Genomic DNA, 21,697 nt, shown 5'->3' with positions numbered 1-21,697 from the left:
AACGTGCCAGTGCACAGACCATACCTTGAGAAGCAAGGATTTAGATGACTGTTGAGGTGTCTTTAATTCTGAGATTCTGGGCAAGATTGGGCAAATACACAGCCAGTGAGAACGGCTGGGCAGGGTGGAACAGCGAGGGAGGGAGGAGAAGGGGATGGGGGAGAAGTAAATGTTGATGGGGTAGGGGCTGGGGGCTGTGGTCAGGTTCCCTGGACTCCTTATGCCCCTGCAGCCCCTCTGTCTACAAGCCTTCCCCTCTAGGTCTTATGGTCCAGACCGGGGGATCCCTTTCCTTGCAACCAAAACACTGAAAAAGAACCTCATGGTGTTTCCTCAGGTTCTATGTCCCCAAATAGAGACCCCCAACTCTACAAATTGGGAGGAGCGTAGGTATGAGGGCCTTGCACAATGTCCAGGGGAAGGGTAGGGGCTGCCCGCACCGAGTGGCTGGCGGTGGGTTCCTGTCTCCTTCTGCCTCCTCCGGTGGCCTTGAGGTTTCTTCCCCTCTGAGTCTCACTTTCCTTGTCTAGAAAGGCGGGGCTTGGGTCAGGGCATCTCCGGGCATCCTTTCAGTTCTGCCCAGGTTGGAATCCCAGCCTTGCCCACTAAGAGCCACAGGTGTGGCATGCGGGGAGATCACTTATACCCTCTGGCTTTCTCACTACATCATGGGGGTAAGGAGCTGGCTAGACGAGGACACACTGGGTCTCCAGCACCTGGCAAGTGGTCAATGCAGGACAGCTCTGATTCTCCTTGGAGGAATCTACACATCTAGGCCTCTTTCAGTCATGATCTTCCTAGCTGCCACTTTGCCATCTGAAAGTGTGGCTTCAGCCCAGAGACTGCACTCCTAGCAGCCTGACCCTGGTCCTCTACAGGCCACACCCCCTTCCCCTCAATTCTTATTTGGCTGTGGCTGACCGGGTGCTTGGAGTTCTGGAGCAGGTTGGCCTCAGGGAACTGTTAGGACTTCAGGGCCCTCTTCCACAGGAACAGCAGTGGTTGGGAGGAGCCCCCTGTGCCTGCCTCACCCCAAATCACTGACATGCTGCGGGTGGGGGTGGGGGAGGGGCAACCTGGGACTTGTATTTTAATTCTAGTAATACTGATAAGTATTTGTTACTTTTTATTGTGCAAAAAAGTAGATAGAAAAGTATAATAAACTTCCACATACCTATCACCCAGCCTCGACAATTAATAACCCCTAGACATCACTAATATATTTTTAAAATCAGAAATGCATGCATTTGGTATAAAATTCAGTAAGAAGTAAGTACCTCTCCTCCTCTAGCCCTCAGTCTAGGAGCAACTGCCACAGCCTAGAGTTGTTCTGAGAATATATGATCACATCTAAATGTGTATGTCCTTTAACACTTTATGCAACTGGGGCTTGTTTGTTTTATATAACACACATATAGCTTACTGGCTCTGTGCCAGATCCTGTTCCAAGTGTATTACAAATGTTAACTCATTTATTTCTCATAACAACCTTACCAAGAAGGTGCTGTTAACCCATTTATGCCTGAGGTTGCAAGTTTTTGAAGTTTTGCAGTCAGACCTTGGCGATGACCTTGAGCGGTAGGATGTAAATAACTCCCATGTGCTTAGCTTTCCAATAATGGAACTCTAGTCACAAATGGGTTTTTCCCAGGCCCAGAGAAGTTAAGGAACTCCCCAGGGTCACACAGATGGTGAATAATGCAGCTGGAAGTTGAATCCAGGCAGCCCAGCACCAGAGTCCATGTTCTTAACCACCATTTTCTGCTGTCTCTCCGATGACATGTTCTCTTCCTAACTTTGGTTTTGTTTCACCACCAAATGAGTAATTCATTCGACAAATGTTTATCGTGTGCCTACCTTGTACCAGGCACTGTTCTAGTTGCAGGGGATACAGCAGTGAACAAAACAGAGAAATTTCTCTGCCTTCCTGGAGTTGACATTCTAGTTGGGGAGGCAGACAGAAGTGCTACCTAAGTTTGATGGTGACACGCACTCTGGAGAAAAATAAAGCAAGGGGCCAGGCGTGGTGGCTCATGCCTGTAATCCCAGCAATTTGGGAGGCTGAGGCAGGCAAATCACCTGAGGTCAGGAGTTGGAGACCAACCTGGCCAACATGGCGAAACCCTGTCTCTACTAAAAATACAAAAATTAGCTAGGCACAGTGGCGGGCACCTCTAATCCCAGCTACTAGGAAGGCTGAGGATCACTTGAACCTGGGAGGCAGAGGTTGCAGTAAGCTGAGATCATGCCACTGCACTCCAGCCTGGTGACAGAGTAAGACTGTCTAAAAAAAAAAAAAAAAAAAAAAAAATTCAGCAAGGAAGGAGTGGTAGCAAGTGTCAGGGGGTTGCAGTTTTATGTAGGGAAGCCAGAGAAAGTAACATTGAGTGAATGCTTAGAGGGAGTCGGGGAGCAAGCCACATAGGTATAAGAGGGAAGAGCATCCCACACAGAGGGAACAGCCAGTGCTGAGGCTCCTGTTGGAGGCAGAGCAAGGTAGCCCCTGTGGCTGTGATGAGGAGTGGGGAGTGGGAAGGGAGAAAATCTCAGAGGGAGTGGAACAGACTGTGTCAGGGCAGCACACTGCTGAGGAGCTTTGGTGTTTGCACTGCATGATGCGGGCACCGTGGGGGGTTTTGAGTGGAGGGCATGGGGTACTTGATCTGCCTTATGTTATAACAGGTACACCCTGACTGTGGGTGGGGAATGGACAGTAGGGGTAGAGTGGAAGGAGGGACATGAGTCAGGCTGTCTCTGAAGCCATTCCAGGAAGAGGGAGTAGTGGGAGAGGGTGGCAGCCATGGAGGAGGAGGTTAGGTTTGTTCCATGGCTTCCTTCTTTGAAACCGCTCACTCTCTGTTGTGTGGCTGTGCTGTGTGGTGTTATTTAACCAACCGCCCCATCCCCCTCCATGGGTACATCGGTTGTTTTCAGTCTTTTGCTATCCCAGACAGTGCTGCAAGGAATACTGTTGCACAGATATCTTGGATAAATTCCTAGAAGTTGTAGGATTGAAGGTTATGGGCTTTTTTTTTTTTTTTTTTTTTTTTTGAGACGGAGTTTTCCTCTGTCACCCAGGCTCAAGTGCAATGGTGCAATCTAGGCCACTGCAACCTCCACCTCCTGGTTTCAAGCAATTCTTGTGCCTCAGCCTCTTGAGTAGCTGGAATTACAGGCACCCACCACCATGTCCTGCTAATTGTTGTATTTTTAGTGGAGACAGGGTTTCACCATGTTGGCCAGGCTGGTCTTCAACTCCTTGAATTCAGGTGATTCACCCATCTTGGCATCCCAAAGTGCTGGGATTACAGGCGTGAGCCACCGCACCCAGCCGGTTATGTGGATTTTTTAAAAGTTCCCCAGTGCTAAATTGCTCTCCCTGGTGCTACTAGTTTACACTTCCACCAGCAATGCTTTGGAGAGAATGCCCAGGATGTCACTTCAGTGCAGATCTTGGGCTTAAGGGAGAGGGGTGGCTGGTGGTGAGACGCTGTGGCCCCACCCTGTTTGCTCCTTTGTAGACTGAGGTGCCATCAAGGCAGATGCTTTACAGAGGCACAGGCAGAGTGCTGGGCCCAGCTGGAACGGGCCTGGGGATAGATGGGATCTGCCCCTTTGATGGGGCAGTGTCCCAGTGAGGATGGCTCATGGCTGCAGGTGACAGAAACCCTGTTGCAGACAGGCCTGGGCAATAAAGCAGTTTAAGAGGAAGTGCAGAGGTAGCGCGGATTTCAGGACCTATTGCTTCAGCACCTCAACCATGTCAGTTACAGTTTCTGTCTCTGAGATGGTTCCCAACACCAGCCCCTTGTTGGATTTTCCAACCCAATTGGGTGTCCAACAATTCAATTCAATTCAATTCTGTAACACACTATCTAGAGCTGGTGCAGACCCCACAAGATAAGGGCTCAGTTACACAAGACTGCCCTCAATTCAGACACCGGTCATAAGTCCCGGGTGACTTGTACCTCTGACCAACATAAGTCCAGGGCTCCTACAAACCCCTTCCTCAGGTGTGGTAATTCACTTGAACATCTCACAAAGCTCAGGAAAGTGCTTTACTTACTGCTACTGGTTTACGTAAAGGATTCAGCTCAGGAATGACCAGATGGAAGAGCTGCACAGGGTAAGGTGTAGGGGAAGGGACCTGGAGCTTCCATGTTCTCTCTGGACCTCCACCCTCCCAGCACCTTGCTATGTTCACTAATCCAGAAGTTTTCTAAATCTCCTTCAAGAGTCTTCACAGAGCTTCATCTCCAGCCCCTCTTCTCCTCGCCAGAGGCCAGTGGGTGGGACTTCCAACCTTCCAATCATGTGTTCTCTCTGGTGACTCAGCCTCATCATGAAGCTATCTAGGGGGTCCCACCCTCAGTTATCTCCTTAGCATAAACTCAGGTATGATCTGGTGGGGCTCGTTATGCAACGCCAAAGACACTCCTATAACCCAGGAAATTCCAAGGGTTTTAGGAGCTCTGTTTTATTAGCCAGGAACCAGGGACAAAGACCAAATATAGTCAACCTCTCCTATCTATGGGCATCCATGGATTCAACCAGCCGTGGCACAACAGACTTTATCCTTGTCATTATTCCCTAAACAATACAGTACAGCAATGATTTACGTAACATTAACATTGTATGGGGCATTATACATAATCTAGAGATGATTTAAAGTATATGGGAGGATGTCCAAAGGTCATTTGCAAATACTATGCTATTTTATCCAGGACTTGAGCATCCTTGGACTTTAGTATCAGAGAGGGTCCTGGAACAAATTCCCCTCAGATACCAGGGTGCCAATGAATGTGTGTTTCTTGTCCTACCGCCCTGTCCCCCTGCTCTGATGAACTCGCTTCATGCTGAAGATGCTTCCTGCTGAAGATGCTTCCTGCTGGAGTCCTCTGCAGGACGTGGCTCCCATTTGCAAGAATGACTGCGTGCTTTCGCCTTCAAGTCATGAAATAAAAGCCCTTCCCTTCCCTTTGATTTGGCCAAAATAAGTCAAATATCTGACCTTGGAGGGAAATGTCATGTGCTGATTCAAGGCTAGGTTCCTCCAGTCACTGGGGAGGGAGGTGGCATTGCTAGAATTGGCTTAGATGAACCTGAGCCCAGCCCTGGTGTTGGGCAAAGGCTCGGCATCTCTGAATCTCACTCAATAGGCCCTGTAAGGGAGGTGTGGCACCTGAACAAAGTCCAACTTCCAGTGGGGAGTAATGAGGTAACGGATGCTATAGAAGCCACCAGCAGTATCCACTGTGAGAAGCAAACACAGAAAACCCGGTACCACCCTTGACCACCTTCTCCACGATCATGAATCTTTACACTGCTTCTCCAAAGCTTACCAAGGGTGGAGTCAACAGGTCACCTTTAAAAAGTTCTGGCCGGGCGCGGTAGCTCATGCCTGTAATCCCAGCACTTTAGGAGGCCGAGGCAGGTGGATCACCTGAGGTCAGGAGTTCAAGACCAGCCTAGCCAACATAATGAAACACTGTCTCTACTGAAAACACAAAAATTAGCTGGGCGTGGTGGCGCATGTCTGTAATCCCAGCTACTTGGGAGGCTGAGGCAGGAGAATAGCTTGAACCCGGGAGGTGGAGGTTGCAACAAGCTGAGATCAGGCCCCTGCACTCCAGCCTGGGCAACAAGAGAGAAACACTGCCTCAAAAAACAAAAACAAACAAACAAACAAAACCCAGAAAAACAAAAAGTTCTGCAGGAGGGACCGCCTTGGGAGCATGTGTTCCATCGGCCCTGGCTAGCTATACCGGTGATGCTTAGTGGTGACTGCCCTGTGGGTAAAAGCTCGAAACCTCATTTTCCATGACCCCAGCAGGAGCCTCCACTGGCTGGACCCCAGTTCCTGTGGCTGCAAAATCAGGGACTGGACAAGTTAGAGGTCCTCATATGGGAGTTCCCTGCCCTTAGGGCCCCAGCAGATGGTTTTTCTTTATGTTTATTAACATACATACATTCAGAAAAGTGCACATATTGTAAAATCTGGCTGAGTTTATTTCCACAAAGTTATTACACCCATGGGACGAGCACCCAGATGAAGAAATAGAACATGACTGGTATCTTAGAACTCCCTTTCCTGCCTTTTTCCAGTTATTCCCAAGAATAACCACAAACTTCACCTCTAACACCATACTTGTGCCTGGTTGGTTTTTTTTTTTTTTTTTTTTTTTGGTAACTTTATTTAAATTGAATCATACAGTATGAGTCTGTATCTTTGGGGGTCTCCTTTCTTTCCTTGGCATTATCACTCATCCAGATTATAGCATGTAGTTGTAGTTTGTTCTCATTTCTGCATAGTATTCTGCCCACTGAATTATTTTTTTAAACATGAAGCTTAGTGAATATTGTACAGTATCCTATGATCAGGTAGGACAAGTGAACAAACATGTCAAATTTCTTTGCTTTTGCTTGGGATGATGGCCGCTAACCAGTGTGTTAACCCTGCTTATCATGTACCCTGTATGTATACAAAGAACTAGGAAGATGAATTAATTATTACCTAATGCATGCAGTCTTTTTAGTAGACAAGATCTTCCAAAATGGGAATCATAAACAAAAATAAAAACAGGTATGCTTCAAGGTAGAAATATGGGGGTCCTTACTGATTGATTGATTCATTGATTCATTCATTTATTAAATATGCATCAAGCACCACTTGTATGCCGGATACTCAGTCTCTAATCTGGATTCCTCCTTTCTCCTAACCGGTTGGCAGGATCTCAGCATCTAATGACAAGTGGGTAAAGGTCACTGGAATTATCTTCTTTAGCAATTTCTAAACTAAATGATTATGAACAGGTCCTCTAAAAAATATTTAAGCGACTATTTTTCAGAAGCAAAAAGAAGAAAACAGAAATACACAACCCTCTTCCTGAACTAACCACTAGTGATACCTTAAGATATATCCTCCCAGACCCATACGTACAGATCTGCATCATTATGTATAGACTTTAAGTGGAATTATTTTGTACACCTGTGTAGGATGGAAAATTAAAATAAAAAAGTGTTTTAATGGAACTACTTTGTATCTATCTTTTCGTAGCTTTCATTAACAAAATTCTTGTTTTTCAGAACAGTTTTAGGTTCACAGCAAAACTGAGCAGAAACTAGAGTTCCCCATACACCCTGCACCCACACACATCTAGCTTCCCCGATTATTAACATCCCACACCAAAGTGAAACATTTGTTATAATTGATCAACCTCCACTGACACATCATTATCAACCAAAGTGCATAGTTTACATTAGGGTTCACTCACGGTGTTGTACCTTCCGTGGATCTTGACAAAGGTACAATGACATGTACCTTCCATTGTAGTATATACAGAGTAATTTTACTGCCTAAAAATCCTCTATATTCCACCTATTTGTCCCTCTCTCCCTACAACCCCTGCCAACCACTGATCTTTTTACAGCCTTCATGATTTTGCCTTTTCCAGGATGTCATATAGTTGGAATTATACAGTATGTAGCCTTTTCAGGTTGGCGTCTTTCACATAATAACTTGCATTTTCATTTAGCAATATGTTGAACATGTGTTTTCATGTCAATAAATATTCCTCTTCAGCATTGTTAATTGCTGTCTAATCATTGTATGCTAATATTTCATTGTATTTCATTGTGACATAGGATAGCAATTTCCCCCGTTTTGGAGGTTTAAATTATTTCCTATTTTTTGCTATTAAAAATAATATTGCAGAGGATAGCTTTGTAGGTAAATCTTTGCACGCAATATAAATGCATCTTTAGGATACATTCCTGGTTGTGGGCTTGCTCGTACAAAGGGTTTACTCACTTTGAGGCTTTTGATACATGTGCCAAATTACCCTCTAGAAAGGTTACACCAATATACACTCCAACCAGTGGGATATGAAGTACTAATTTCCTCCACACTCTTGCCAACTCTGAATAACATCAAGATTTTTCATCTTTACCAGTTTAATAGAGGAGAAATGATATTTGTTTTAATTCATATTTATTTGAGTATTAATGTCTTCTTGGTTTTCCTTAAAGCATATTAGCCATTTATTGGTCTTTGCAGATTGCTTGTTTGTGTTTTTATCCATTTTTTTTTCTATTGGGGTAAGCATCTTTAGAGCATATATTTATAAAAAGTGTTTATTAGGGGTATTCACTGCTTGTAAAGGCCCTCTTCTAATGTCAAAAATTTTTTGGCTGGGCATGGTAGCTCACACCTGTAATCCCAGCATGGATCCCAGGGCAGGTCACCTGAGGTCAGGAGTTCGAGACCAGTCTGGCCAACATGGTGAAACCCTGTCTCTACTAAAAGAATACAAAAAATTAGCCAGGTGTGGTGGCAGGCGCCTGTAATCCCAGCTACCTGGGAGGCTGAGACAGGAGAATCGCTTGAACCCAGGAGGTGGAAGTTGCAGTGAGCCGAGATCATGCCATTGCACTGTAGCTTGATCGACAGAGTGAGACTCCATCTAAAAAAAAAAAAAAAAATTCACCACCATATGCACATCTGATGTCTGTTATACTTTTAAATATTAATAAAATTAATGACAATAATATTTATAGAGTAATTATGATAGGTCAGGCATTATGCTGTGTAAAACAGCCCTATGAGATAGGTTCTGATATCAGTCCCACTGGACAGATGGGGAAACCTGGCAGGTGTGGTTAATGCATTTTCTCAAGGTTACACAGTTTGTGAGTGGCTGTGCTGGTGTCAATTGACTAACAAAATACATGGTGACATAAGCTTTCTATGAATTCAATAACACTTTTAAATACATTTGTCTTTTGTGTTCATCACAAAAGTATTCATTTGCAAATCTGTCTTATACATATAAGTTCGAGGCATACAATTTATGTTCTCTATAGGCATGCTTGCTGAGAATATAAATTTGATAACTCCCTGTAATAATTCCAAGCCCTTGCCCACCTCACACATGGTTTACTGTTAAGGACTATGAGTTGGACCTTTTATTTTACAGGAAAGAGAAACTGAGGGCAAGGCAGGAACTTTATCCGGGTCACCTAAAAAATTGACGGCACAGCCAGAACTGAGACCCAGGGCTTGGGATTCCTAGCCCAAGTCAAGGTCAGCATGTGGCTTGGGCCAGCAACCTAACCTCATGTCCTTTTGATATCAATGGGGACAACATAGATGCTGTGGTAGGTACCAGAGTAAACCTTCTAGATTCTCATGGTGCCAGCCTCTAGGGAAACCAAGTGGGCACAGATCCCCAGTCCCCTGGCTACACTGGCTCCTGGGCATTCCAGGATCCTGGCACCCTGCCAAGGGTGAAAACAGAGCTGCAGGCTCCTGGGCTGCATTCTGCCCCCTCCTTCTGGGTTTGCAGCTCACTGCTGGGTTTGCAACAAGCCTAATCTCTGCATGTGCAGACTTAGAGGAGCCAGCTGAGAGGGAGCATTGCCAGCAGCTTGGAATCCTCCATGAGGCCTGCCGACCACCCTTCCCCCAAGCCTTTTACTGGGCAGGTAGGACTAGAGCAATCTTCAGGAAGGGCTACGGGGACTTTACCTGGGCCAGGCCTTAGAGTGTCTGCTGAGGTGGACTCAGTGAAGGATACCAGCCCATGTTCTCCCTCTCTTTCTCCCCAGTGGGAGTTCATTTGGTCCTGCCACATCCCATCTTCTCCCTCCCTGTCCCTGTGGCCTTTATCACAAGTGCAGAAATCTGTCTATTTCAAAGTAGAGAGGTCTATGGACCACTTAAGAGTTGGAATGCACATCAGTCCTTTGAGGCTTGATCCTGGTTCTCCAGACAGCAGTTCCGAGTAGACAGAAATTATTTGTGCATATAGTCAATAAATAGGTGTCAGATAATAAGAACTTGGTAACTCATTTTGTTTCCCTTTATGCTTTGGCTGCCAGGAGGCTCAGAGTTGAATGAAAAACTCAATCACTAACCCTTTTACAACAGATTCCTGGCATAACCAACACCCCTCTTTCTCCATGAGGCCTCTGACACTATCTCTGGTTGTTTCTTAACTGTACCGTTTAGTATGTGTTTGTTTTATAAAACATTGCAAGTCTTTCGTGTGGTAAAGGTGGGATGTGAGAGATAGGACATAAAAGCAAATGTCCCATAGATGTGTCTACTTTGAGATACAAAGTAATGCTTTGCCCACAGGGGGTGATTTGCTGGGAATGATTTAAGACAGGAAAATGTTTGGATGCCTCGGTCCTTCTCTTTCAATCTCCCTTACCCTCTCCATCTTCTCTTTTCTCCCTTCTCTCCTCTCTTCTCTCCCTCTCTTACCCTCCATCCTTTATTCTCTTACTATTGCCTATTCTCCCTCCAAACTCTTCCCACATCCCTCTGTGCCCTCCTCATTTATTCCTAATGGAGACCACCTCCACCTGGCAAGTATCAGTATTTCCATTTTGCAAAAGAAGACACTAAGGCCCTAGAGAGCGTAAGTGACGTGCCATGGCCACACAGCTTATCCTCCTCAACTGATCGTCAGAATCAGGCTCTGAGTCTCGTGAGTCTAATTCCATCCTACCTCACAGTGCACCTCTTCACCCTTCAGTGCCCACCCTGTCAGCATCTCTCACTACCCGCTCTGCCTGGCGGAGATCACTGGAAGAGAGCTCCATAGGGAATCAAACCCCCACGCTGTTGTTCCTGCTGAGGTCTCTTTCAGAATTGAGATTCCCAATGGGACGAGTGGGACATATCAGAGGGGCCAGTGAGATATGAAGGGGGACATTTGGTGAATATTTACTGAGGATATGCTGTGTGCTGGGCAAGGCAGAGTCAGCCAAGCAAGGTTTTCAGCGTGCAAAATTGAAAGAGGTCTTCACTCTCAGGTGCCAGTCTTGCAAGTGTGTGACCCTGAGAGTGAAAGCCTCCTAGTGCCTGGCTTGTCTTTCCCTAGTCTTGGTCCTGGTGCCAGGCACTGTTAGAGGTGCTGGCAGTTCAGTGGTGGCCGGCACCCTGCCCTCAGGGAGCTTACAGTCTCTTAAGGGAAACAGATATTAATCAAGTAATCCTGCTAACAAAAGATGGTTACACATGTCACACTGCCATGAAGTGTGACATGGGGCTAGGAGAGGGTGTTTTTGGTGGCAGTTGGAGGGGGGCAGTGAGGTCTGAAGTCTGGGCAGGAGTTCCCCAGGTGTTCTGCAGGCGAGGACGCAGCAAGTTCACAGGCCCCGTGGCAAGATGGAGAATGGCATACAGGTGGGGCTTGGGGAGGGCAGAGGGGCCAGAGCAAGGGAGCTCCATGAAAAGCAGTCCTCAGCAGTCCATTCCAATAAAGCCTCAGAGTTTCCAAATCACTGACTTAAAAAAAAATAAATCCAAGCCAATGGAGAGAATTCAAAGCCACCCCTTAATGATGTCACTAGCACTCATCTTCCTGATCAGCATTCTTTAGTGGGATGTACAGAGACTGTGTGTGGCCCCTCCACACTCGTCTGTGTCCACGGAATACAGCTATGTCTGTGATAGAATCTATTATTAGCCACATTTTCTAGAGGAAGAAATGAGAACACAGAGAAGTTAGATAACCTGCTGTATTAGTCATCTCAGGCTGCCATGACAAAATACCGTAGACGGAGGCGCTTAAACAACAGCCATTTATTTCTCACAGTTCTAGAGCCTGAGAAGTCCAAGATCAGAATGCCAGCCTATTCGTTCCTGGTTGTGGCACTCCGCCTTGTGAATGGCTGCCTTCTGGATGTGTCCTCATGGTAGAGAGGGCCCTGGTGTCTCTTCCTCTCCTTATAAGGGCACCTAACCCTTATGACCTCAATTAATCTTGATCACCTCCTCACAGCGCTATCTGCAAATACAGATACCCTGGGGCTGAGGGCTTCAACATATGAAGGGGGGTGGGGACCATAACACCTGCCCGGGATGACACCGCCCGTCAGTGCGATTTGAACTCAGGCAGTGTCTGTCCAGTGCCCAGGCACCTAACCGCTGAGGCTGCGCCCCAGGATGTATGGTAGGGGGTACTGCCCATCCCAGTGAGAGCGCCTCAGGGCAGCAGGTGTTCAGGGATCCTTCACAAATCCACAGGGCCTTGCTCCCACCTGGCTGCTGAACTTGTGAACTGGGGCCTGAACCCACTTAAGGGTGATCCCAGCGATTGTTAGGTAAGAGGACTGGACAGGGATACTGCATGGCCAGGCCAACCTGAAACACTTGAATCTGGGGGTTCAGCCAGTTTCCAATTTCCTGAGCAGCCATCGGGCGTGGTCTGCATGACCTTGGGCAAGTCGCTTGACATCTTCCAGGTCCCAATTCCTGCGCCCTCAGAGGTCGCAAGGGGCCATCCCACAGGCTGTGAGGGCAGCCGAGTACCCAGGGGGGGAGCCCCTGGCATAACGCAGCCAGAAGGCAGGAGAGCGGCAGGCACCCCGGTCCTGCCCCGGACGGTGCAGGTGCGGCAGGCCGCCGCGGCTGAGCGAGCGGGTGTCCTGTGTCTGCACCGGTGGCAGCGCAGGCCCCGTCGTCGCCGCCACGCCAAGGCAGCTCGGAGGCTGGGCACGCCCGGCCTCCTTGGCGCTGTCGCCCAGCCCAGGCGCCCCCTGGGCCGAGTGCATGCTGGGCCCCGTGGGAGGCCCTGGAATGGGTCCACCGCCCCGCCGGGAGCGGCCCCCAGCGGCGCCCCCTCCCGCCGCCCCGCCCGGGCGCCCGCTTCCTCCCGCTCCCCGCGCCCCCCCCCCTCCTGGCAGCCAGCCAACTGCGTGCCCCCGGGGCCGGCAAGAAGCCACATGCCCCCGCAAGGAATGCCGGGCCCGGCGGGCGGGGGGCGGGCGCTGGGCAGGGCCGGGCGGGCCGGGCAGGGAGCTCCCCGCCGGGAAGGCTGGCGAGAGTGGGAGAGCCGGCCCGCGCCTGCCCCGGCCGCAGCGCACACCGGCCCGAGACGGGGTGGCCAAGGGGCAGGGGGCGGCGCGGCCCGGCCCGGGCAGCCCTCCCCTTCCCCACCGCGCGCCCCTGGCCCCGCCAGCTCGGAGGAGGGGGCAGGCCGTCACATTTCCCCACACCCCTCCCAGTCGCCGCCGCCGGCTTTGGGGCCCCGGTGGGGAGCAGGGGGCTGATTAGCCGAAGAGCAGGGGTGTGGCCAGCGGGGCCCCGGGTAGTGAGTCACACACGCCGTTCGCCCAGTCCCGGGGCCCAGCGCGGTCCCAGCCCCAGCTGCGTGCCACCCTGGCCCCGAAGAGTATCCCCGGGCTTGGCATGAGGACCCCGGGGTGCCGAGGGAGGGGCTGAAGCCCGGAGCAGTGGTGGAGGGCGGTAAGCAGCGGGCTAGGGAGTGTCCCCTAGAGAGAGTGGGGTGGGGCTGGCGCCCTGGCTGGCCCTCGCCAGCGCCCCAGGCCCTGCCTGTACCTGCTCTGAGCTGACAAAGGGGCCTGGCTGCGCTCCCGACAGTTCCAGGGTGAGGGGCTGCCCTGCCAGGCTCTGAGGGCCCATTCAGTCCGCCTACTACCCCTTGGCCCCAGTTGGGCTTGAGTTGTTCCCTCCCTTCTCCCCTTTGCAGTTTTGCGCCCAGGCTCCTATGGGATCCTCCTGCCCTTTGCCCTTTGGTCTGGGGGTCCAGGCTGTGCTTCCCAGTGCGGCCTCCTGGCCTGGGCTGCCCTAGGCCCCTGACCCCATGGGGCTGGTGGCTCCAGTCGTCCCCAGGACCAGCCCGGGATAGAAATGGCATTTCCTCTTGGCGGGGCTACAGCTGTTTTTGTTGTCTGTGTTCTCAAGCGCTTCCTCTGGGGATGGCAGGGAGGGTAACCAGACTCCGCAAGACCCCCACTTGCCCTCTCCGCCACTCACCCTTCTTCCCCTGTTTCTTTGATCCTCTTCCTGTGCTGGTCCCACCTCCTGCGTCCCAGGACAGAATGACCGAGAACATGAAGGAGTGCTTGGCCCAGACCAATGCAGCCGTGGGGGATATGGTGACGGTGGTGAAGACGGAGGTCTGCTCACCACTCCGAGACCAGGAGTATGGCCAGCCCTGGTGAGGCCCTTGTGTGGGAACTGGAGAGGGAGAAGTGGGAGTGGAAGGTGCCTGGGCTGGGTTGGTTGGGAGCCCTGGAAAACGTTCTCACTCCTTGCCCACCTTCCCTCACCCTGCTGCCGGCAGCTCCTGGGTGCAGGCTCTAGAAAAATTCAAGCAGTGGCCTAGAGAGGTCTGTGCTCGCATCTCAATCCTCCAGTTTTTCCACCACTCCTGCACTGAACAGCAGAACAGCTGGGACTCCTCTGCCCACCCCACATCTTCTCGGTCTCCTGGCCAGGTCCCCAACTTTTGTCCTCACTGGGCTCTCACTCTCTGATGACTTCTTTACTTTCTTTTCGGGCCTCTGCCCTGGCCAGCTCTAGGAGACCGGACTCCTCGGCCATGGAAGTTGAGCCCAAGAAACTGAAGGGGAAGCGTGACCTCATCATGCCTAAAAGCTTCCAGCAAGTGGACTTCTGGTGTAAGTGGAGCTTGGGGCTCTGGGCTGCTCCTCCCTTCACCCCCATTGCCCCATTCCTGGCTAGAGAATTTGCAGCAATGCTACTATGATAGGTCCTCACCTGCCATATACCAGGCCCAGGTCCAGGCCTTGGTTAGTCATCATCGTTAGCCATCCAAGTGGCTATTGTTGGCCCCATTTTCCCGATAGCACACTGAATCTTGGTGAGGGTTAAGTATCCCACCTGAGGTCCTCCAACCCAAAGGAATACGGTTGCACTTGGACTCCAAAGCCATGCTCTTTCTTCCAGTTTTTTAAAACTTGAGACAAAGGGAGCTGCTGGCCTCCTTGACATAGGCAGGCCTGTTCTTAGAGTCCCCAGGGAGAGTATGGGTTATTGCTACTGATGACCCTGGGGCCTGCAGCTGTCTGTCCACGGGTAGGCCTCCTGTCAGCCCCTCTGCCTTCCCCATGGGGATCTTACCTTCCTGCAACAACTGAGGCCCTCCCTTCTCTTGCCATCCCTCCAGTCTGTGAGTCCTGCCAGGAGTACTTCGTGGATGAATGCCCAAACCATGGCCCCCCAGTGTTTGTGTCTGACACACCGGTGCCCGTGGGCATCCCAGACCGGGCAGCGCTCACCATCCCACAGGGCATGGAGGTGGTCAAGGACACTAGCGGAGAGAGTGACGTGCGATGTATCAACGAGGTCATCCCCAAGGGCCACATCTTTGGCCCCTACGAGGGGCAGATCTCCACCCAGGACAAATCAGCTGGCTTCTTCTCCTGGCTGGTGAGTGTGCCCTGGGCTACTCATGGGAGAGGTTGCCAAGGAACATGGAAGGAAACCACCAGGGGGAGCCATACTGGCTCAGCTTGGCCCCAGAGCTTTTCTACCATCCCTTCTGGACCTGTCGATGTTGGATCTTGCTGTCCCCTGGCCCTGGCTCAGTGGCTGCAACACTTGGTGTCCAAGGGCAATGCTGAGAGCACCCACATGGCAGTAGTCAGCAGATCAGGAAATCACCAAGCAGAACTCAGGGCAGTGTGTGTCTGGTTAACCATTGGGCGGTATTGAACCAATGGATCTTCCAGAGTGGGTGACTCTGAGCTGGCCTTTGGGAATGCAGAGCATGACTTCCCACTTCCAAACCAGTAATATCAGGCTCTGGGCTAGGTGCCGGGGGTAAACCCTTCAACAAGACAGACATGGTTCCTGTCCTCAGGGAGCAGATGGTCTGGTGGGAAGACAGGCATTGAACAAGCAGGTTCACGTGTGATGTCAGTTGCAACACAGGGTACTATCAATAGATGGGTTGCAAAGATGAGCAAGAGGGGTTTTCAAGGGTATGAGGAGGAAGGATTACCAAAGCAACTTTAAGGAATCAAGCTTGAGCTAGTGGACAGAGATAGGGGAGTGTGGGATAATAGAGAAAAAACATTCTAGAGGGTAAGAAGATCCTCATTCACTATAAAAACACTTGTTGAGTATCTCCTTTGTGCCAGACACGGTGCTGGCCCTGTAAATACAGTGGTGGGCCAGACAAGACAATCAGGTAAATCCTGCCTTCATGGAGTTCTCTGTGGGGAAGATGGAATTAATCAAATACTAAAACAAATCCATGTCAAATTATAACTCTGAGGGTGAAGGAGAAACAGCGAGGCTGGGAGAAAGTGAACAACCAGGGAAGTAATATGGGTGGAGGTTGGAGAAGGCTTACTGCTAGTTGAGCTGTGACTGGAGGTGAATGCCTACCAGGTGAAGATTGGACAGGTGCCTCAAGATGCTTTGAACAGCAAGAGCAAAGGCCCTGTGGCAGGAGAGCATGGCACATCTGAGCTACTGGATGAATGTCAGTGTGCCTGGAGTGTAGCACACACAGGGGCGTGGAGGAGATGATGGAGACGTGATCATGTAGGACCCAGTGGACCAAATTAGGACTTCTGTCCTTTTTAGAATGTAGAGGGGGAGCAGGAGTGATTTGGTCACATTTGTGTTTTGAAAAGATGATTTTGGCTGCAGCCTGGAGAACTGATTGAGCTCAGGGGCGCTGGTCAAGAATGGGTACCCACACCCCTTTCCCCAGGTAGAGCATGTGGGAGTTCTGTAGTCGGCAATGGTGGAAGACTGCGCTAGGGTTGCGGCACAGACATGGAGCCAAATGAACTGCTTTGTGAACTGTATCAGAGAGGAGAGCTCTGACTTAGACATAGACTAACTGGCTTAAGGAAGGGAGCAGGAGGTATCAAGGACATCTGCAGTCTCCCAACAGGTCATTAATGGTGTCTTTCTCTGAGAAATGGAGGAGGCTGGAAGGGGACTGGGTTAAGAGAAAAATCATGACTTGGGTTTGGGACTTGTTGAGTTTGGAGTAACAAGATATCCAAGTGGTGATGTCAAGTAGGCAGTTGGATATATGGGTCTTAAGCTTGGAGAGGAGGCTTGGAGATGTTGCTTAGTGAGTCACCTGTGCATGGGTGGTCAGTGGGGGAGTGGGTGTGGAGCACAGAACCTGGGGAGAATGTGCTGAGTGAGAGGTGGAAAGGCCTGTGACCAAGCTTTGAGGGATTTTAGCAGTTCATGGTCTAGAAGGGGAGCTTGATCCTGCAAAGGAGACAGAAGGTTTGCAGCCAGAGAGGTAGGAGGGAAACCAGGAGAGTGGGTGACCTGGAAGTTAGGGGAGAAGAGAGGTTCTCCAGCCCACAATGGCTGACAGTGCCAAGTACTGCTGAGAAACCAACCAGAAAGACTGAAAAGTGTCCCGTGGATTTACTCTCAGGGAAGCCATTGGCAACTTTAGCAAGAGCTATTATAGAAAGCAGTGGGTCTGAACCTGAGTCGATTTTGCAGCCCTGCCTCCTGTCCCTGGACATTGGGCAGTGTCTGGAGACCTTTTGGTTGTCACAGCTCAGCGTAGGGGTAAGCTGCTGGCATCTAGCAGTTGGAGACCAGGATTACTGTAAACATTTTACAATGGACAGAATAGTCCCTCATAACGAAGAGTTATCTTTAGAAACCCTGCTGGAGAGTGATGGGGGTGGAACCTGATTAGCATGGAGGTGACCAGGCGTAGTCATTTCCTAGAAGTTTGGTTACAGATAAGATCGGAAGTGAGGAGAAAGGTAAGAGTGAGGTGGGGGGGTGTGTGGTCAAGTCTGAACAGACTTAGAAAGACTAGCATCCTCAAAAAGCCAACGGGAGGGGTTCTGCTGAAGTGCTTGAGTGTAGAGTAGAGATAAGGCATGATCCCTAACCTTTTACATCATCTCACAGGGTTCACATGGAGACACTGGACAAAAAAAGGGAGTGGATCAGCATCATTCCTGTCCTTACAGGGTTAGCGCAGAGGATTAGAGCAGATAGAGGTAGCTAGGTATAGTGGGCCACATAATGGCCCCCCAAAAATGTCCCTGTCCTAATCCCTAGAACTCGTAAATGTATTATCTTCATGGCAGAAGGGATTTTTTGCAGATGTGTTTAAGTTAAGGATCTTGAGATGGGAGCGATGATCTTGGATTATCTGGGTGGGCCCAGTGTAATCACAGGCACCTTAATAAGAGGGACATGGGAGGCTCAGAGTCAGAGAGAAAGAGATTGGAGGATGCTGCTCTGCTGGCCTTCAAGATAGAGGAAGGAGCCAGGAGTCAAGGGATGCAGGCAGCTTCTCGAAGCCAGAAAAGGCAAAGAAACACATTCATTCTCAGAGCTTCCCGAAAGAATGTGGCCCTGCCAACACCTCGATTTTAGGATTTCTGACTTTTGGAACTATAAGGTAATACATGTATGTTGTTTTAAGCCACTGTGGTTTGGGCAGTTTATTGGCAATTTATTACAGGAGCAACAGGACACTCATATAGGAGGCTTTTGTGTTTGTGCGGGGACATCTGCTAAAATGTGCAGGGAAGTGGAGTGAGATGGCCTGAAATTGAGGAGATCAGAGAAGGTGAGTTCTGCTTGGGATGAGGAGAGTTCCCGGTGCCCATGAGGTGCTCAGGGGAGCTGTCCAGAGCACTCTGGTGTGTGTGGCTCTGCAGTAGAGAGACGCTGGGATGACAAGGAAAACTAAGTATATAAATTCATGCAGCTGAAGCCCGGAGAAGGGAGGGCATTGCCTATAGGAAAGGTGCTTGGGGAGGAGAGAAGAGGCATTTGCTTTGGAATATGAGTTTAAGGAATCATTGGAGGGAGAGGAGTTGAGAAGGCGTGGAGCAGTAGGAGGAGACAGTAAGAAGTCTCCTTAGCCCCCTTAGCAGGAGCTGTCTCACGAGCGGAAGCCAGATTGCCGCGGATTAAGGCGTGAGTGGGAGGTGAGGAGAGGGAACCAGCAAGGGTGCATGGCTTATTTTAAAAGTCTGGTTGCCCACTGAGCAATTATTATATGCCAGGTGCATACTGGACACCTCTGGCATCTCATACTCTTCCTCGAAACAGTCCATAGGGTGGGGGTTGCTGCCCCTCTTGTTCTGATGAGGAAACACAGGACTCCCATAACTGGTCCACAGTAGACCTTGGGTTCCTTCAAAGATAGTGTCCCTCCATCGTGCCACCATGTGAGGACTTCCCTTATTGGGAGACATTGCTAATGGGGTGGAACAGTTAATAGCTACCCTGAGCCTGTTTTTATTATGTGTTCAGATTCAACCCAACCTTACATAAACAGAGCAACTCCGGAGCACTAGGTCCTGAGCAGGGAGCTCTAGGGATAATGGGAATGCATGAGGTTTGCTCTCTGTTCTCATGGAGTTTGTGGTTCAGTTATGAGGGCAGGGGCCATGGTGGATAGGAGGGGAGGAAGCTTGTTCCCAACCAAGTAATACAGAGGCAGAGTATTGCTTGGTGACCACAGTGCTGCAGATTGGAGATGGATCTTGTCTTGAAGGATGGATAGAAGTTCAATAGAGGAAGCCTATGGCTTCACAGCCTATTGGAAAATTGCAGGAGAAAAAATTTAGGACTGTGCCCAGGGAATGGCTGTTAGGATCCCTTTCTGCTGCTGCTAGAGTCTGTACCTTGGGACAGCCCAGCTGTGGAAAGTTGAGAATCTTTAAAGCAGACGAACTTCCCCAGGTTGACTGCCTGGCACAGGTCTATGGTGAGAGGAAAGGAGGAATAGAAGGCCCTAGAGTTTGCAACCTGGTTCTAGACTAGCTCTACCAGTCAAGAGTAGGCGTGGCCCCAGTTCAGGCAGTGGGACTGGTGGCCTGGAGGTTATTCCCTCTGAGGTTTCTTCCTAGGTCCTTAACTGCAGCCAGCAGCCCGCAGATGGGCACAGGGAGGGAGTGGTTAGAGGCTGCAAGACCATATGGAGGCTTTAACCTTTAGGAACCCAAGAGGTGAGAGACATTGAAGGCCTAGAGCCACCAGATGCTTCAAGTGGCTCAAGAAAAGTTGTGTGTGTGTGTATGTGTGTGTTGGGCATGGGTGTTTGGGTCTCCACTGGGGAAAAGCAGGCATGAAGAATGGCTCTGCCTACTCAGGTGATGGGTGGGCTGAATGGTGGGAGAGGACAGGGAAGGTGGGGTGAACAGTGGTGCTGATTTTTGGACCAGGATCTGGAAGTCCCACATCCTAAATAAACTGCCCTCATTTGTGAAGTCCTGTCCCAAAGCCATACTGTATATCATCTTCTTTGGACTGTATATCATCATCCATACTGTATATCATCTTCTGCCTGCCTGCAGAAGCTCTGGCCCCCATTCAGCACAACACATTTCCTTCCACACTCCCTCAGTACATACACTCTACTCTGTACAAATGATGGTGGTGGTCATGACAAGCATAGCTGTTAATGTTTATTGAGCACTTACTGTGTGTCTGGGTCTGTGCTCAGTGCTTTGTAGCATAATCTCATCTGATCCTAACAACGCTCCTGTGACATAGGTATTATTCCATCCATTGCACAGCTGAGAAAACTGAGGCCTGGAGAGGATGAGTCATTCTGCACAAAGCTAAACAGCTGGTGAGTCGCTGAGCTGGGGTTCAAACCTGTGCAGTCTGACTCCAGAACCCACCCTCCCATTCCGCCTCTTGGCCCTCTAGCCTCCCTTACTTAGCACGCCTCTTCTTGCCTCCTTGCCTTAGTAGACTCTATTCTACTCATTCTTCCTGCCCATCACAAGTTCCCTCTTTGTCTTTGCTTCACCTGGAGGAAAGCTGGCCTGACTGTGGGCAAAGTGGTACAAGGCCTGGACCTGGGTCATGATGGACCGAATGGCCATTTCCACTCCACAACTCTCCTTCATGGCCTGGCTGACTTGTCAGGAGTTGGACACTCACCTCTGCCTGTCTAGGAAAGACATGCCCCTTCCTCTGCATTTTCATCCCATTGGAAATTATAAATGCTGTAATTCATTGCCAAGATCACCCAGGCTACGCTCAGACACTGCAGGCCAGGAACCATGCTGCTGGCACAAGGCATCTGGGGGTACTGTGCAGCCATGTGGTTTGGTAAAGAGGCAAGAAGACAGAGGAAGCCAACATAGGATTTTGTTTGTTTGTTTGTTTGTTTGTTTGTTTGTTTGTTTGAGATGGAGTTTCGCTCTGGTTGCCCAGGCTGGAATGCAGTGGTGTGATCTCAGCTCACCACAACCTCTGCCTCCCGGGTTCAAGCAATTCTCCTGCCTCAGCCTCCTGAGTAGCTGTGATTACAGGCATGCACCACCACGTATGACTAGTTTTGTATTTTGAGTAGAGACGGGGTTTCTCCATGTTGGCCAGGCTGGTCTTGAACTCCCGACCTCTAGTGATCCTCCCGCCTCAGCCTCCCAAATTGCTGGGATTACAGGCTTGAGCCACTGCACCTGGTTGCCAGCACAGGATTGCTATGTAAGTTTTTCACTCAGACCGTTGCCTCTTCCAGAAGGGATTTAGGGTAGCCTAGCAGTATACATAAAATATACCACAATAGCATATTAAAACTGGGAGAGAGAAAGAAGAAAGAAAAAGAAGGGTGGAGACCCTAAATGGAACCAGGAATGAAGCTGAAAATGTATAATATAATGACCTCTATCTGTACTTTTAGCTATACAGGCTCCAAATCTGGCAGCCACTGGGAAAGTAGCTGGCACGTTCTGTCCATAATGTGAAAAGGACCAGGGAGCTCCTGAGGAGGTCCGCCCTTCTGGGCGCTGATAAAGAGGACACTGTGTGATGGAATTGTCCACTTCATGCCAGGCAGCCTCCCCACCTGCCAGGCTGTTACCATTCTGGGGAGAAGCAGATGTGAAATGGTGTTTTAGTGTTTCCCATTTCAGCTTTTATGGTAAAGTGACGATTTCTTTT

General features: G+C 49.9%; 1 protein-coding gene across 9 annotated transcripts in view; it reads left to right on the top strand.

Moving 5' to 3' along the window:
• The window catches only part of LOC105471631 (PR/SET domain 11), an 88,708-nt gene that overhangs the window by 22,218 nt on the left and 44,793 nt on the right, over nucleotides 1–21,697 (top strand). For 6 of the 9 annotated variants that reach the window (XM_024789635.2, XM_011724207.3, XM_024789633.2 and 3 more), the window contains exons 2-4: nucleotides 13,849–13,973; nucleotides 14,333–14,436; nucleotides 14,946–15,208. In XM_024789635.2, the coding sequence (XP_024645403.1) occupies nucleotides 13,855–13,973; nucleotides 14,333–14,436; nucleotides 14,946–15,208 (486 nt within the window). In that variant the 5' untranslated portion in view covers nucleotides 13,849–13,854. The other 3 variants (XM_024789634.2, XM_071074802.1, XM_071074804.1) reach the window with 3 other exon arrangements.

Source organism: Macaca nemestrina, chromosome 12, assembly GCF_043159975.1.
Source record: "Macaca nemestrina isolate mMacNem1 chromosome 12, mMacNem.hap1, whole genome shotgun sequence".
Lineage (NCBI taxonomy): Eukaryota > Metazoa > Chordata > Mammalia > Primates > Cercopithecidae > Macaca > Macaca nemestrina.
The sequence above is the reverse complement of the archived record's forward strand: the minus strand, read 5'-3'. Positions and strand labels throughout refer to the sequence as shown.